The 16,194-nt window shown below is 44.2% G+C and overlaps 1 protein-coding gene across 1 annotated transcript in view; it reads left to right on the top strand.

Annotated features, from left to right (window-relative positions):
• Positions 1–16,194, top strand: part of BRD3 (bromodomain containing 3) — a 36,700-nt gene that overhangs the window by 3,275 nt on the left and 17,231 nt on the right. Inside the window, exons 2-4 of the mRNA XM_054284161.1 lie at positions 13,179–13,505; positions 14,239–14,376; positions 15,313–15,460. Coding sequence (XP_054140136.1) covers positions 13,305–13,505; positions 14,239–14,376; positions 15,313–15,460 — 487 coding nt within the window. The 5' untranslated portion in view covers positions 13,179–13,304. The remainder of the gene's footprint in view (positions 1–13,178; positions 13,506–14,238; positions 14,377–15,312; positions 15,461–16,194) is intronic.

Here is a 16,194-nt window from a genome sequence, read left to right on the forward strand (position 1 = left end):
AAATATATTACTCTGTCTTCTTTGGTAAGCTATCAGGTGCTTTCAGCACAGGCAGAGCTACACTTTGCTAAATAAATGAACAGAGAGTGTTTTGCATCTCAGTGTTGTTGATTGTTTCTCTTTAATCCTGGTTGCTCCTTCTTTGCTAATTTGCAAAATTCATTAATCCTCAGTGGGTTTCCCAATCATTACCATGAGCCATATGTTTTGTTTTGTATGTAGTGTTGGTTTTTTTGATTTGGTTTTGTTTTATTTCAACTTGCTACATTATTCTTAAGTAGTAGCCCAGAACCGTGTTGCAGGCAGTGGAGTTGTGGGAGTTGGGAGGGAGCCATTGTGTGCTGTGCTGCTCAGTGAGCTGTCAGGACATTTTGGAAGGGTCTGTGCATCTCCAGCTTTTCATTCCACAGGATCTTACTGCGACATCGGGGTTGTTTTGTCAATCATTAGTGGTTGTTGGAGGTGGAAAACTTTCTGTGAAAAACTCTTTAACCCACTTGTTGCTATAGGCAGTGTTGGAAGGATGTAAATTCTTCTGGAGAGCAGTGCAGAAATGTTCTGTAATGTGCTGGGTTTTCTAGTAGTCCTTTTCCCTTCTTCTTGATTAGATACTGACTGAAGAAACTGCTCACCTCTGTTTTGTGTTCCTTATGCACCTTTCCAGGCCTTGGTCTCTTTTCAGCAGATGTTGTCATATTTGGAAGGGTTTCAGCAGTGTGGATGACCTGGTCAGAGGAATTTGTTTTTCTTCTTTCCTGGGAGCAGGGTTTTCTCCTCTCCACCAGCATTGCAACAGGTGTAGCAAAAACAATCTGAGGTGAAATTTCTGTGCTTGAGGGACCGATCTGGAAGAAATTTCCCTGTGTGCACTGATCCCATTTACTGTCAAACCTCGAGATTTAGACTGGGATGTGATTGACACTGGTCTGCTTTGGGAATAATCCTGTTTGCTCCTGCCTTTCCTTTAAAGAGAGAGAAGCAGGGGCAGGAAAGGATTGCTGTTCCACTCTTGAGGTTTATACTTGGAGAGCTTTCCTGACACAGCTGCAGTGCCATCCTTGCAGAGCATGCACTGGCACAGAGGTACAGGCTGAGGTGTTCTTCATTGTGACTGACTCTCCTGCAGGAACCAAACCCTGCTTGGATTGAAGAGAATGCACATTTCTCCTGCTGGTACTTTGTCTTTTCAACTGCTCAGCTCAGCCTTATGTAACCTCACAGAGGGTGCCTGGTTGGGGATCTCCCTTTCTCAAAACCCATCGATATGGCCATGCTGAGATTAATCTGTTTTCTAAAACTGCCCTGGTCCATTGGTTTGGCTATAAGCAAGTGCAGAGTTTGTAGTCCAGAGCTTTTTGCTGGAAGGGGCTGTAGGATGTAGCTGCCTTTTTGCTTACCAAGGCTGGTTTAGGAACTGTGTTGTGCTGTGAGCTGTAGTGAAAGTGGTAAATGGAGCACATGTGTAAGAATTGTCTGAGTTTAGTGGAGAATGCTGTTCCTTCCTGGAAAGCATTGCTCTTTGCTGTTCCTTCTGGAAAGCACTGCTTTTTGCTGTTCCTTCCTGGAAAGCACTGCTTTTTACAGCTTTTCTCTTGCTGCTACAGTCGTGCTCAGGGTCTGTGAAATAATGTTGAAGTGCAGCACTTCAGTGAAGAGAGAGGGAATGTTCCTCTGAGTTTCCCCTGGGGTAAGAGCTTACCTGAGTGAGTGGGAGTGTTCTGGATCAGTGTATTCCTGTCCTGGGCAGGAACAAGCCACATGGGAATCCATTGGGATACTTGTGTCCACACTGCCATGGTCATATTTCCTTGGGCTTGATCTTCATCCATATGCAGGAGCTCTGAGCAGCTTAGGGCTTGTGTGCTCTAAGCCGTGGGTGCTCTCAGCAGGAGCTGTGCTGGGGAGGCTGTGTCCTTCTGTCCATCTGCCCTCAGCACTGTTCCCTGGGGCTCTGAGGCAGTAGGGAGCACCTTCCCCCCTTTTCCTGCATCAGCAGCGTGCATAGGGAAGGGTGATAAACTTCAAGATCCAATTTTTTCCTTTTTTTTTTTTTGCAGACTGTTTGGGGATTTAATTCAAGCTCAGAAACTGCTTTGATGCTCTCTAAGGGAGCGACAGCAGCTTAAGTACCACAGTTTGTTCACACCTCAGCTGACCTGGAACTTCCTTGCATAGCTGAGCAAGTTTATGGATCTACCCAACCTTAGCAAAATCACTTTTCATCGGAAGTAGCGGAGCCCATAGAGCCTTTTGTGCTTGTGTGGCTGTGTTTGCTTTAAGTTAACACACGGAGTTATTCCGGGACAATGTGCTTGTTCAAACACAGGGCACTTCAATTGCTTTGGAAACAGATAAAGCCAAGCTGGTGGGAGTGTGCACAGGGGATGAGTGGTGGTCTTCAATGGGAGGGTGACTGCTGTAACAAGTGGCTGCTCTGCCTGCAGAGCTGCAGTAATTCCTTGGTGTGTGGGGCTCTTTCCCTGCCCCATTAGCTGCTCTAACGTTACTGTGGCTCAGCTAACAAGCAGTATATTTATGTCATGGTAATTCAATCCCTTCCATTTCATCCTTCATCCCCCTAAACTGACTTGATTGTTGTGTATTGATTTTAGGTGGACTTTGCATGGGAAAGGTGCAGTGCTGTAGTTGTAAACCCAGAGCATGATTTAAACCAGTGGCAGCTCATCCATTTTTACTGCACTTGTAATGCTTTTTGTCCTGAAATTAACTGTTCTTTTTCAAAATAGTAACTTTAATCATTTAAATACATAAAAACAAATTTAAAAGTTAAGAAGGAGAAAGTGTTGGAGCACAAGAAGTGTATAAGGGAAGTTGTTGATGAAGATATTTTCTCTAATGAATCACTTTGGTTCTGCTCTGTACAGTGGAATGCTTCAAACAAGTTAACAGATGGATCTGGGTCTGTTTATTAGAAGTCTGTCTATGTTTGCATGGAGCTGCCCCTAAGGAGAACATCTGTAGCACTTGTAAATCATATTAATAATGCTGATATATGGCCTTGCAGAACTGGTGGTGTGAGGAAGAACTGCAGTGGAGGTTCTTGGCTCCACAGAGCAGGAAACAACCCTTTAAATAGCTAATACAGAGGAATTAAATGCTATTTGCAAGGGCTCTGTATTTCATACTTTGCTCAGAGTACTTTTTGTGCTTAGTTTCATAAAGAGGAGGTGATCTTCCTGTTTCTGTAGCCTCTTAAACTCAGCTGGAAGTGGAATTTGACTGTATCTAACCCCCCCTCCCTAACAGGTGCCACTAAAGACCTTTTGGGTGTTGTGGTTTATCTTTTAGAAATGTTTTTAGAGAGTGCTGCAGTGTGGGCAAAGGGATAAAGCAGATGGCAGTTTTAGCTTTGCACTTTCTTCCAATGACAAGGAGTGTTGTACTTAGTCAGGAATTTGTTTCCAAAAACCCCAGTGATGGTATTTGAACACTCTGTAAATACAAGTTCCTTTGTGTTCTTGATTCTTTTTTCCCCTTTCTTTAAAATTGGTGCAACCATAGGACTGAGAAGGGGTTAATCTATAAATACATGGGAAAAGGCTAATGACTTTAATGGGAGATGGCAGTGGAAATATTGATATCCCCATTTTCCAAGTGGGGGATAACCAGGCTGCAGCCTGGGGTGTCAGACCTGTCAGCAGGCTGGCTTGTAGCAGGAGGTTTTGTAATTCTGTGCAGGTACAGCAGATGCTCAGAGATGCTCTGCCCAGCAGGGAAGTAGTTGAGCTCTTGTGGCTTTTTCTTTTCCTTTTTTTAGACTTTTCTTCAAAAAGCTTTCTGTCCAATAATCTCTCTTTTTGGAAATCAAAGTGCAGAGAAAGAAACAATCATGACAAAACCTGTTGTGGAGAGGCTCTGTGTCCTTTATTCACTGCATGCTGAATCAAACAGAGCGAGTTTGAGGCTTTTCCTTGTGCTCTAAAAGTACACAGAGCACCATAGGCTGATTGAAAAGAGGAAGGGCTGACTTTTTCAGGACTCAGATGTTTAACTGTGCACATCACATCCTTTAAAAAGTAGAAAACGAGGGTGTAGATGTAAAATAATCCCATTAGCAGTTCTGGACCCTGTATGGGTGTTGCCACGTTCTGCTTTACTGGCTGTACCTAAATGCTGCTGCTGTGCATGCATCAGCTGAAACTTGGGACAGGGCCAGAGTGTGTGTGTGGGTTTTTTTGTTCTCATTTCAGTTAGTTTGGTTTGTTTTTAATAATTTATCTGAAATGCAGTGTGCTGTTCTGAAATTGGCAGAATGGTTTGCTGGAGTCACAGGATGAGTGCTCAGGAGTGTCACTGTTGGAGAAGGGAGGCTGTAAAGGAATAGGGGAAATTTGGGAAATCAGATATGGAGGCAGAGCCCTGAAGGAGATGGGTTATGATGCTTTAGCCTGTAGTTCAGACAAGTATTCTGGTTGTGATCCAGCATTTAACAGCAGCCTGTGGTCAATCACATTTTTAAACTGCATGAAACAGGGAGCTTTCACTTCTGTCTCCTCACTCTGTTCATCCCTCCTTTCTCTTGCCTTTCTCTATGTTTTGTTTTCTCCCAGAGGGGGTAGGTTAGCTGCCTGCTTCCTCTTGCAGTTTATCTGCTAGGCAATATTTATATTTGTTTCCATCCACCAATTTTGTTTCCTGAAGGAATACAAGCAGAGGCAGCCCCAGGCTGACTTCTGCTGGGGCCACTGAGTATCAGGTTAAGACTATTCAGCATTATCATCCAGTTCTGAAATGATTAACAGCCTCAGCCTGCTGCTTGTCACTGGGGTGCTGTGTCCAGGATGGACCTGTTGCTCCTGCGCTTTTAGCTGGGTGATTTCTCCTTAACAGCTCTCAGCAAAGGAGATTTTTCTTTTGCTCCATGTGCATTTTCGGATGGCTGGGCAGGCAGGAATTCAGAGATTCCCTGTTACAAGCAAGTCCAAGCTGAAGGAACATCAGTTTGTCACACAGTTTGTCTCCCACTTTCAAAGCAGTTGGTGATGCTGATGTGAAGGATGCTTAGAAAGGGTGATTGTGGTTCAAACCCAGGCAAGGAAATGGATTTGTAGTTCTGGTTGTCCTTGAAGTGTGGATTTGAATGCAAAACCAGAGGTGAGTAGAAGTGGAAGAGTGGATTCTGTCCCTCTGTGAAGCTGAAAGTGATGGTAATTCCAGAAACAGAGAGAGGTGGAATAACAAAGAAGGCATCCAGCAGACAGCATTGGTGCCAGTTCTGAATTTGCAGAATTGCCCAGCCTGCAGAAGTTGTGACTGAGTCTATGGAGTCTTTTTGCTGTGCCCTTCAGCGAGCCTTGAATTTGAGGTGACCAGAAGTTTTCCACTCTTTGACCAACTTTCATGTAAACATGAAGATATTTCTTCTTGATCAGGTTGCAATTTCTTTTTGTGCTGTTACAGGAAATGTGATGGCAGAGATCAGGATCTCCTTGTGTTCCCTTGCTGGGATCCTGTTCTGCTGCAGGTCTGGGGGGCACTGACACCCCCAGCTCTCCCAGCTGTTGTGACTGAGGCAGTGGCAGCACCCACACTTCTGATCAGCCTGACAGGAGTCTCCAGCCCCAGATGTGCAGCACTGAACCTCCCTTGTCACTTTACTTCTCTCGAACAGCTGGAGAAGGAATTGACTCAGGTGGAGAAACCACAAAGTGTGCAGAGCTTAAGTTTGTTCCTGCCTGTGCTTAAATCTCCCTTAGAAAGAGGTTTATCTTGATTGACCAATTAGTTGTATCTTGCAGGTGATAAGTCTGCAAACCCCTCTGTGGTGAGGTGCTGAGCCACAGAGACCTTGCAGCTGAGTGAGAGGGGAAAGCTGCTGAGCACTTTGCAGGATCAGCCTTGAAGTGGTTCCTGAATCCCAGAGGCCTGGGCTGCTGCCTGTGTTGTGGTTTGCACTGCACTTCCAGCGTGCCCTCAGCCACATTCCTGCCTCCCTGAGCTCTCCTGCCCCTCGTCCTGCTCCTGACACGTTGAGAGCATGGATGGTATGTGGCCGTGTGCCAGCACCTTCCCAGTGCTTCCTTTTTGCCTGATGTCCCAGGCTGCAGGGCTGCTGCTCCACGGGGGCTGCAGTCACCCCTACAGGTGCTAGGAGTTGCCAAAGAAGTGTGCAGTGCACTGGATAGGAGGGAAAATTGGCTCCAAGCAGGATCTTTTGACTGTCTGGTTTCTGCCTGGCTCTGCCCCCCGTTAGGTGCTGTGGGTTCAGCCCTGTGGGTCACACAAGGTAATTCAATTCCATTGCATCTCCACCTTTCCCCTCTGGGGCAAAAATGGCACGAGCAGAGTCTGCCCAGACATGTGGTTATCCCAAACACTTCACTTGCTATGCCAAATCTCTTATGTAAAAGCCCAACAGTTTTTTTTCCATTGCCATAAAGGTGTAATTTGTGTATCTTGTGAGAGGCACAACCACCAGCATTTTCCTGTTAAGCACCTCCCCATTCCCATCCTGCTGATTGGGATGTGCGAGCCACCAGCTACTCCAAGTACTCTGGAACCTGTTCATAGATCTCATTTATTACAGCTGAGCATTAAGTTAACTTTTCCATGATAGGCCACCCAGTTAATTTGCTGAAATACCTCCTGGCTGATTTTTTACAAATGCAGTTCAGCTTATCTGAGTCCAGACCTTACTGCAGTGAGGTCTCAAGGCTGGCTGAGCTCCTTCAGTCAGGAATCCAACACAGAGTGAGCTGTGTAACCACTCACTTTGCCTTCCTCCTGCAGCCTTTTTAACAAACCCCTGTAACTCAGGAGCTTGCACAAAACCAACATAGTCTGAGTTGAAATTTGTCTCTGTGTTTTCCACAAAAAGCAGGGCAGGAAGAGATGTCCAGAGGTCATTCTGTCCTCCTCAGTGCAAAGGAGGGTCAACTATGCCTAATTCATTACTGACATTGGTCACTTAAAACTGTTCTCAAAGCCAAATTCAAAGCTATGAAAATGGACTTGGTTTAGTGTTAAGCATCACTCCCTGCATTGGAAACTGCAGCCTTTAGAAATCAATTGAGCCCCATTTGATTTGTGTGTGACCTGCAGCTAAATTCCTGCTCACACTTGATCAGAAGATGCTTCCTGTGGCATTAGTGACTTGGGGGAGAGAAATACTCTGGCTTCAAATTTTCAGAAAGTCCATCACTTTATTTGAGGTGCCCAACAGTGTTTGTAAGTCTCCAATGCTTTTATTAGAGTGGCTTTTGGCTACCCCTGGGTTTGAAGGCATTTCATCAGAGATCTTACAGCAGTGTGATTTGCATGGAGCACTGAGTAGGCATCAAAACTAAAGACCCCTGAAATTCCCAGTTACTCCTGGCTGATTTCTGCCTACTGGTTAGGCTCCTTACTGAGGAAACACCTGCTCTTATAATAGCCAAGGAGAGAGCAAGGGTAGGAAAGCCATCTGCATAATCTAATGAGCATTAAACCAACCAAGTCAAAAGCCAAGGAACTGACTTAATCTGCTGTGATCTTTTCCCCTCCCTCTTGCAGAGGTGAGCTCAGGACACAGTTGCATCTCCCAGTCTCAGGATGTTATTAAGGCAGTGCTCAAAATAATATGCATGAAAAGCAAATCTGTGATGTGTGGAATTAATGATTTGGGAGACAGCAAGGATGGCTGAGTGGACTTTCAGAGTGCTGCAGTGTGCCATAGGAGCACTGCAAGCCAAATTCCCACTCCTGCAGGGAAGCAAAGTGTAAATCCCAGTGTCTTGAGGGGGTGGCATGTTGTGTGTAGTGTGTCTGTCTGCCAGGGCAGGGTTGGCTGATAAAGCAGCTCGTCTGTCCTCAAGTCTTGCTCTCAAATTGCACATCCCTTGTGTTTGAAGACACCATCCCTGCTGACATGTTAGTAGGTACTGAAAGCTGCCTGAAGTTCAGTTCCTGTGTGGGGCTGGGAAGGGAAGGAAAAGGAGGAGGAAAAGGAGACATCCCTAAGTTTTGTTTCCTTTTGAGGAGATTGATGTAACCCTTAATTTCTACAGCCATAGAATGAAATGGGTACAACCCTCGTTAATAACCTCACCTGACTTTGTATTGAGGTTCAGAAGTGCTAAACTTGTCCTGGAGAGAAAGTCAGGGCAAGATGACCAAGGCTGGGCTGCTTCTCTCACATGGTGGCTAATCTGAGCCAACTTCCAGTTGTTGGGAAAAAAGAGACTGAGACTCTGCTTTGGAGGCTGCAAGGAGCAATGCTTGGAGCAGCTTGGAGGACACTGCTCTGATTGCCCTGCTGGCAAATTTTGGGTCTGGCTGCTGACTAGGGGGCTCTGGGCGAGTCACCTCACCGTGGTGTAAAGTGTGAGTTGTGAGCAGCAGCCCTGTGAGGAATGAGCGGGGTCTTTGTGTGTGTGCAGAGTGTGAGCTGCTAAGGGACCTTGCTCTCTGCCCAGCCTCTGTGTGCTACTGTAATGTAAATAAAAATGTGCAGATAACAACGAGGTCAAGGAACATCTCTCAAACTCGATAATTTTCCCTGATGGGAAGATTTATGTGGCTGTTTCTTTGCCGAGCTGGAATTCTGCCAGATTTTGATCAATGTCCAAGTAACCACGCAGAAATACTATACCAAGGAGAGGGGAAAACCAAGGAGTTGTGGGATTGCCAGGCTGCTGTTATGTTTGTTTAATTATTTTATTAAAAAGAAATTAAATAATATTTAAGGTAGTAGTAATTTTAATAGAATAGTTTAGAAAAGATATAAATAAGGGTTAATTAGGTTTTAATAATAGCGCATGAGCAAAAGATACTGTGGGGTACAGAGGGCAGAGTTTTGGGATTTTTGTTACTTTACGTACAAGTTTGTTAAGTGAAAATTATTTTTTATATGCTATGTGTTAATGTAATTTTTTCTCATTTTTGGTTTGTTGTATTTTTATTTTTGTTTTTATTATTACTTTTATTACGCATGTGTTACTACTTGGTTTGGTGGTCGCACAAGTCTTTGGGAGTTGTTTTGGGTGAAGATTTCTCTTTTTTTTTGTTTTTTAATTTACTTTTGGCTTACACATGTGCACTAAGCTAATATAATGTAAGTTAAGACTAATGTATTACTGCATTTACATATTAAGGTAATAAATTTTTTATAATTAGTATTTTCTGGGACTTAATTAGGTTTTTGGTCATTTTTAGCAACTGTATCTTTAGCTTCTTTTTTGTGGTCTTTGAGAATATCTGCTTGGAAGGGGGGGGTGTGGAGCTTCTCTTCTCTCTTTTTTTTTTGGTATTACAACCTTTAACTCTTGTATTATTTTTAAATATTAATTACTGTATCAATATTGATTACTGTTTTAATTTTTATTAGCACGAATCATACTTATTTATCCCACTGCCATAAAGCTTGCTGTAAGTTTGCAATCAAAACAAAACCCATCAGGAAGCAAAGCATCCGTTAAATGCTGGGCACTGCCAAGGAAGTGGCAGAGCCTTGGCTGGAGCAGCAGGAGAGCTGGCACCCTGCACTCTTCACGGCCTTCAGAGCTGCTTTTGAAAGAGTCCCCACCTCTGCAGACAGGAAAATGTTCTCTGCTAGTGCAGGGAGTTATTGATATGTTTTCTCCATGCCTGCTGTCTCTCTGCTGACTGACCCTGTGTGAGGGATTCAATGGAAGAAAGGTTTTTTTTTAAAAGAAAAAATCCATCCTACCTAGCTGGGTTTTTTGATGCCTGGTTTGCCACACTAAGCTTAAACTCCAGGACTTAAAACCTCATTTCTTTGAGGTTTTGGGTTTTGTTTTTAATTACTATCTCAGATTGAATAAGAAGGAAAAGCAGTGTTCACTCCTTGTGGATGACAGCACTTTAGGGTGTATTCTGAACTTGCAATATCAAAACCACTTTTGCAGACAGAGAAATCAAGAATAGCTCCTGCTACTTGAACATTAGAGGCCTGAGGAGCAGGATAAGTAGTGATTTAAAAATTAAAATTTAAGATATTACTCCAGGGTTAAAAGAAATCTCACCTTAGCCCCTCACTGGAAGGTGCACATGGTGTCTGGATTTGGCAGTCTGCACTCCAGGCTTGTACAGTGATGTCCTGAGTCCCTGTCCCTAATAGTTGAAATATTTTTTGATACCAGTGCAGTTTCAGAGGGTGCTGGAGTGCTTAGACAAGAGCTGTGTAGCTCAATTCTACCTGTAATTATGGGACAGTTTGTAGAAGCTTGCTTAATTTTTGTCTGTGGCTCTACTAAAGTGTCCTCTTGGGTGATTTGTGTGGTAATTTGGGATGTCAGATGGTCAATGCTCTCACTTCCCTCTCTTAATAAATGATGTTTCACATGGGCTAGATTTTTCAGGCATTAATTTATCTTTAATTCAAAGCCATTGCCTTTTGGACATTTCCAAAGCATTTTTACCCTCATCTTCCAGATTCCTCATAGTCCTGCTTTTTACATTCATAAAAATGATACCATTTTGAGTTTTTAAAGGTAAAGGAATGGCTGTAGAAGCAAATTCTTAGTTTTAAAAATGACAAAGTGTTCTATATCAAAGCAGCTTCCCAGCAAATGGTGAAGAAGCTGCTGGACCAAGGGTTGAAGGTACAGTGAGGCACATTAAAGCTTTATTTATGGCAGGACAGTACTTCCAGTGCTGCCAGATAGTCCAGGTAGCTATTTCTGTCTTGTGCAGGATCCAGCAGTTCTGTGCCAGTGCTGCTGGGAGGTTTGGAGCCACTTTTGGGTGTAAAACCCAGTGTGTTGGAGCAGGGAACTGACCAAGTTGGCTGTCATGGTTCTGCCCCTCCTTGTTTTGGTAATGTCCTTAATTAAAATCCTTTCTGAGCTGTGTCACTGATGACTGTTCCATGCTTTTATGTGGACTGTACAAGCCTTGTTTAAGCTTGAGGATCAAAATGGCCCTGTGGGGAGGCAGTGCCTGTGCCAGGGAGTTTTCTCTGCTGGGTGGGGACTGTAAGGAGCTGCCACTATCTCCATGGCACAGGTGAGGAGCTGTGGAGTGAAGATATTGGAAGCCTTGGCTAAGGTCAGGGAGAAAAAGTCTGAGAGAGGTAGGAGCTATGGATCTGTGGTTTGTTGAATTACAGTTCTGGGATTTAATACAAATTAATTAAAAATCCTTATCAAATTGGAGTTTGAGAGGTAGGACATGAGGAAATTGAAATGAAAAGAGACTCATATTTAGCCTCAGGTTATTTAAAGGGAAGACTTAAGTTAGACTTCATAGTTTGAAACTTGTGACCCAAATGCTCTCTAGCAGTAGGAATTGCTCTCTGTGGGTGTTTTATTTCCCCTCAATCCTTGCACTGGATTCAGTTTGTTAATCAAGAAGACAGCAAACAAAATGTTTCAGTGGTGGTCACCAGGGACCTGCAGGCAGCCTTGCATTCTCTGGGATGATGGATGTTGCTCAGAAACCTGAATCCATGCAGGAAGCTCCCCAGGAAGAGACTGAGTGAAACTTCGTAATTATCTTTTTTTGTTGTTTTTAATTCTTTGCCTATTTACCCCCCTCGATCTGAAGATTGAATTTTGCAATATTTCTGCTGCTGCTTTGACTTGATGGAACACTGGGAGAAAATCCTTCCCCAAATCTGAAATCCCAAGTAACATTTTAGTTATGAAATTCCATGTCCAGGGGATGCCAGCACCCCTTTTGGCTGCTTGGTGATCACCCTGCCTGTCACCAGCAGCATGAGCACATGAAAAACCAATCCTTTTGGAGCTAAACTGGGCTCCTGAGATATCAAAATCAGGGGCCAAAATCCTGATTTTGGAGCTATACAAGAGAGTCCTGCTGGCATTTTTCTCCATCCTTGGAATGTAGTGGGTGTTGAACAAATGGTGGCAGCATCAGAACTGGATTTGGCTGTATTCACACAGGGGTTTGGTTTAGGTTTGTAGCAGTTCCCTCCCTCTCTGCTGCAGATCTGTTTGTTTGTACACAGCTATTTTGGTAAAATTTCCCCAAGTTAGGTATGTGTTTACTTTTTGCCTTCATCTAATCAGCAGCTCACAGGGTAAGTTGATGTTCTATATTTAGCCCAGATATTCAGTAGAGATGATTAGGGCTGTATTAATGCAGAGGTTTTTGGGTTTTTCCTAGGATGTCTCCCTGCTTTTTCATTCCTTCTGTCCCTGCTCATGCTTTTCTGTTCAACCAACAAGTATATTGGTATGGATTTCTAAACATATTTGAAATAATTTGCCTCTGGAAAGTGATTGTGGTCTGTTTGCCATGAGAAGAGTAGCTGCAGTCCTGATGTGAGCTGAAATATCCAATGTTTATGGAAGATGACATAGCAAAGCTGTTTACCATATGCTACACAAGGCTCAATGATACTGGGCTATTTTTACCTCTGCAGTTTGCAGAGGGAAAACCAGAATACAATAATGCAATTTATGTATTCTCCTCTATTTCAAATGTGTCTTTGAGAGAGAACATGACAGCACTGTCTGAGCCAGGTCATGGGATATCAGTGTAACACCAGTTATTATCTGAGCCTTGATCTCTAAACTTTAATATAAAACTGGGATCAAAACCAGTCAGGTGCATGCAGGAAGAGGCATAATAAGACATTTATGAGATTCAAAGTGCAGATCACTTCAAATTGGGTTGGTTTTGGTGACACCTCTCACTCTCAGCAGTTCACAGCATCTCCCTCTGCCCCTTCTCTCATTTCCCTGGACTGAGATCCTCTGGCAGCTGCTGTCTGCTGTTCATTGTGGGATTTCAGACTGCCCCTTGCAGCACAGCAGAGCCCTGTGAGCTGACTGGGGGCCAGGCAGCGTGGGTCTAGGGACAATGCACTTCAGCTGACATGGAGCTGGAAGCTGTGGATTTAGCACCTTGCATCAGTGCATTCATGGAGTCTGCATTGCATCCTAACTGTGCTCCCTGAGTGGATTCTTATGTTGCCCTCAGTGTTTTCTTGACATGAAGATGCTCTCTGAGCCAGCTAAAGCAAGAACTAGTCCCATGGAGCTTGCTGTGTCTGCAGGCTTTGAATTTGAGAATTCCAGTGTCTCCTGGGTCTTGAACTGTTCCCGTCTCCAACCTAAACTGTGCCACAGCAACAAAGCCAGTGGGGTAAAGAGGGGAAAGAGCCTGACTTTAAATACTGTCCACAGAAGAAATGTCACAACCTGCCTGCTTCAAAAACCTCTATTTACACCCTTCCCTCTTTCTCTCTGTAGTTTGCTCTAGGTTGTATGGTTGCACCCTGGAAATGGGATGTCAGTCCCATGCAGGGAGCATAAAGGAAGAAAGAAAATCTCCCCGTTGCTGCCGCAGTGACAGCGAGTGAGAGCCCGAGCAGGAAGATGTCGGCAGTCGCCTCAGCCATCCAGGCTCCTCAGGGCCCCGTCAATCCCCCGCCTCCAGAGGTGACAAATCCCAACAAACCTGGCAGGAAAACCAACCAGCTGCAATATATGCAAAATGTTGTGGTGAAGACCTTGTGGAAGCATCAGTTTGCTTGGCCTTTCTACCAGCCTGTTGATGCAATTAAACTCAATTTGCCGGTATGTTTCTGTCGTCTTCTCAGCATAGAAAGCTTTGTGGTGGTCAGGTCAGTTTTGGGATTGCTTAGAGGAAAAATATCAGTGCTGGGGTTGCTTAGAGGGGAAATATCAGTGCTGGGGTTGCTTAGAGGGGAAATGTCAGTGTTGGGATTGCTTAGAGGGGAAATATCAGTGTTGGGATTGCTTAGAGGGGAAATATCAGTGCCTGGGATCCCTAAGAGGGGAAATATCAGTGCCTGGGTTGGTGTTGGGCTCAGCCAGTGGCTTCATGTGCAGCAAGACTCTAATCCAGAACAAGAAAATGACACTGCACAGCCCTGCAGCATCCCCTAATCACAGCCTCTGCAGGTGCTCCAGACCAGCCCATGGAGAAACTGGGTTAACAGGTGGAAATCTTTTAAAGGCCAAAATGCTCTTAAAATTAGAGACTGAAACTTTGAGCATAGTTTTTTTAGCCAGGCCTGGTAAACTTCTGTGAGTGCCAGAGGCAGCCTTTTAAAAAGGGAGGCAGAAATGCTGATTCCCAGACTGGAGGTTGTGTGTTTTGGAGACAGGTTCATTATAATGCTAAGACTAAAAAGATACAAATTAGAAAATAAATGGAAATATATTTACATTTACAATTTCCACAAAATTTAGTGGGGTGTTTTTTAGGAGGGGGGATGAGGAGAAAGCAGGGGTTAGGGGGACTTCTGATTCAGTTTTGTTCACATCTTCCCTGGTTTTCTAACAGGATTATCACAAAATAATAAAAAACCCCATGGACATGGGGACGATCAAGAAGCGCCTGGAACACAACTATTACTGGAGTGCCAGTGAATGTATGCAGGATTTCAACACCATGTTTACAAACTGTTACATTTATAACAAGGTAAAAAAACCCAGAAAAGCTTTTAGGAAACACCCACCTACCCCTGTTACTGTGCAGGTTTTAAGCAGGGCCGGCTCTGGGCCCTCCTTGCAACGATTTGAAATGCCACTAATTGCAACCATGTTACTTGAAATGCACAAAGCTGTCTTTGTGCTGCCTCTTTCTTCCCCCAGACTAGTTACAATGGCAAATATGCCTTTTAATTATAGGTAGATTTCTGTTTTGGGGTTATGCAGCAAGTTTTTATTCCTTTTATTGTCAGTTAGGAGTTTTCTGGGATGAGCTGCACTTAATGCGGTGCTCTGCAAGTGTTTTGAGGTGCTTTAATGCTGTGTGTTAGACTGGCACTAAATAGTATCTGTTAGCAGCAGAAAGGAGTTCAAGAATCATAACTCTTCTTTGACTGTCTTCATAAATATGTTCATACTTACACACATTTAAATTGCTTTATTATTATTATTTTGGGTTTGGCTCGTTTGCAGTTTTGTTAGGTTGTTAAAATTCTTTGTGTTCTGTTTTCTCCAGTCATTTGTCATCATAGACCCAGACTGGAGAACAGCTGAAACAAACAAATTAATTAGTTTGAGCCACAGAGTGTGTGTTTAGCCTCTTCCCTTGGACCTGCTGGCAAGCAGGGAAGGACAGCTCATCTGTTCCAGTTTGCTGCTTCCACACTGCTGCACTGGATACTGGTTTGTCAGGCTCCTTCTGAACTCCTGCTCATTCTCTGGATGCAGCACACTTAGGGGCTGTAATTATTGCATGCTAGAGCAGCATAGAAGAGCAGGAGAGTGGCAGGAGGAGGGAGAAGAGCTAATCTGTTTATTGTCAGCGTTTGAATACCATAATTTATTTGAAGGGCCTCAGTGTTTTCTAAGCCTGCTCTTCACAGATATGTGAATGATACAACAAAGGCTCATATTCTTCTTTGTGCAGCCCACAGATGACATTGTCCTCATGGCCCAAGCCCTGGAGAAGATATTTCTGCAGAAGGTTGCCCAGATGCCTCAGGAGGAGGTGGAGTTGCTACCCCCAGTTCCCAAAGGCAAAGGTCGCAAGCCCTCAGCGGGCACACAGAGCACAGGTAGGGATCCATGCAGGGACAGGGGATGTTGGGAGCCGTTCCCAAGGCCTGGGACACCTCCTGAGCTGCTGGACTCTGCAGATGGTGGAGAGGCTGGGAAGGGAGAGCGTGGTCTCACAGTTAAACCAGTGGGGAGGAAGGTGGGAGATGTCTGGGGATGCTCACTCAGGGATTCAGGGCTCGTGTGTCTCAAGGCCACCCTGCATTTGTCACACCAATCTTGCCATCTGTGATTTGCCCATCCAGGCAGCACTTCAGGGAGGGAAGGCATTGCTGTTGCTTCTCTATGCAAAAAAACAACCCAAGATGTTCATAAATGCCAGTGTGCTGTCAGTGCCAGAGCATGGCATGGAAAGTCTTTACAGATTTGGGTTTACACAGCTCCCCCTGGGTCCTGGCAGAATTCTGGCACAGCAGAGACTTGGATTCAAATTCTGCTAATTCCCTGAACTCTGTATATTTTCCTTTTGCACACATGATTGCAGCATCATAAAATTAAAGGATTTATTAAGCCATTGCAAAAGGCTATGTACACCATTGCATATCAGTGGAAATTAAGTTTAGATCAGCTTATTTAGAATTGATTTTAAATGGATTTAGAACTAAAATGTCCAAGCGTGGTAAAACAGTTCATAAAGGACCTTGTGTGGGCTGAGTTAAATGATGAGAGTAATTTTTTTCCCCTCTAAACAAGGTCTAATTGTTGCTCTGGGAAAGTCAATTGTTCCTCTGTT

The sequence above is a fragment of the Melozone crissalis genome, unplaced genomic scaffold, assembly GCF_028551555.1.
Source record: "Melozone crissalis strain CALT ecotype California unplaced genomic scaffold, PUWL_Pcris_2 ptg000041l_1, whole genome shotgun sequence".
Classification (NCBI taxonomy): domain Eukaryota; kingdom Metazoa; phylum Chordata; class Aves; order Passeriformes; family Passerellidae; genus Melozone; species Melozone crissalis.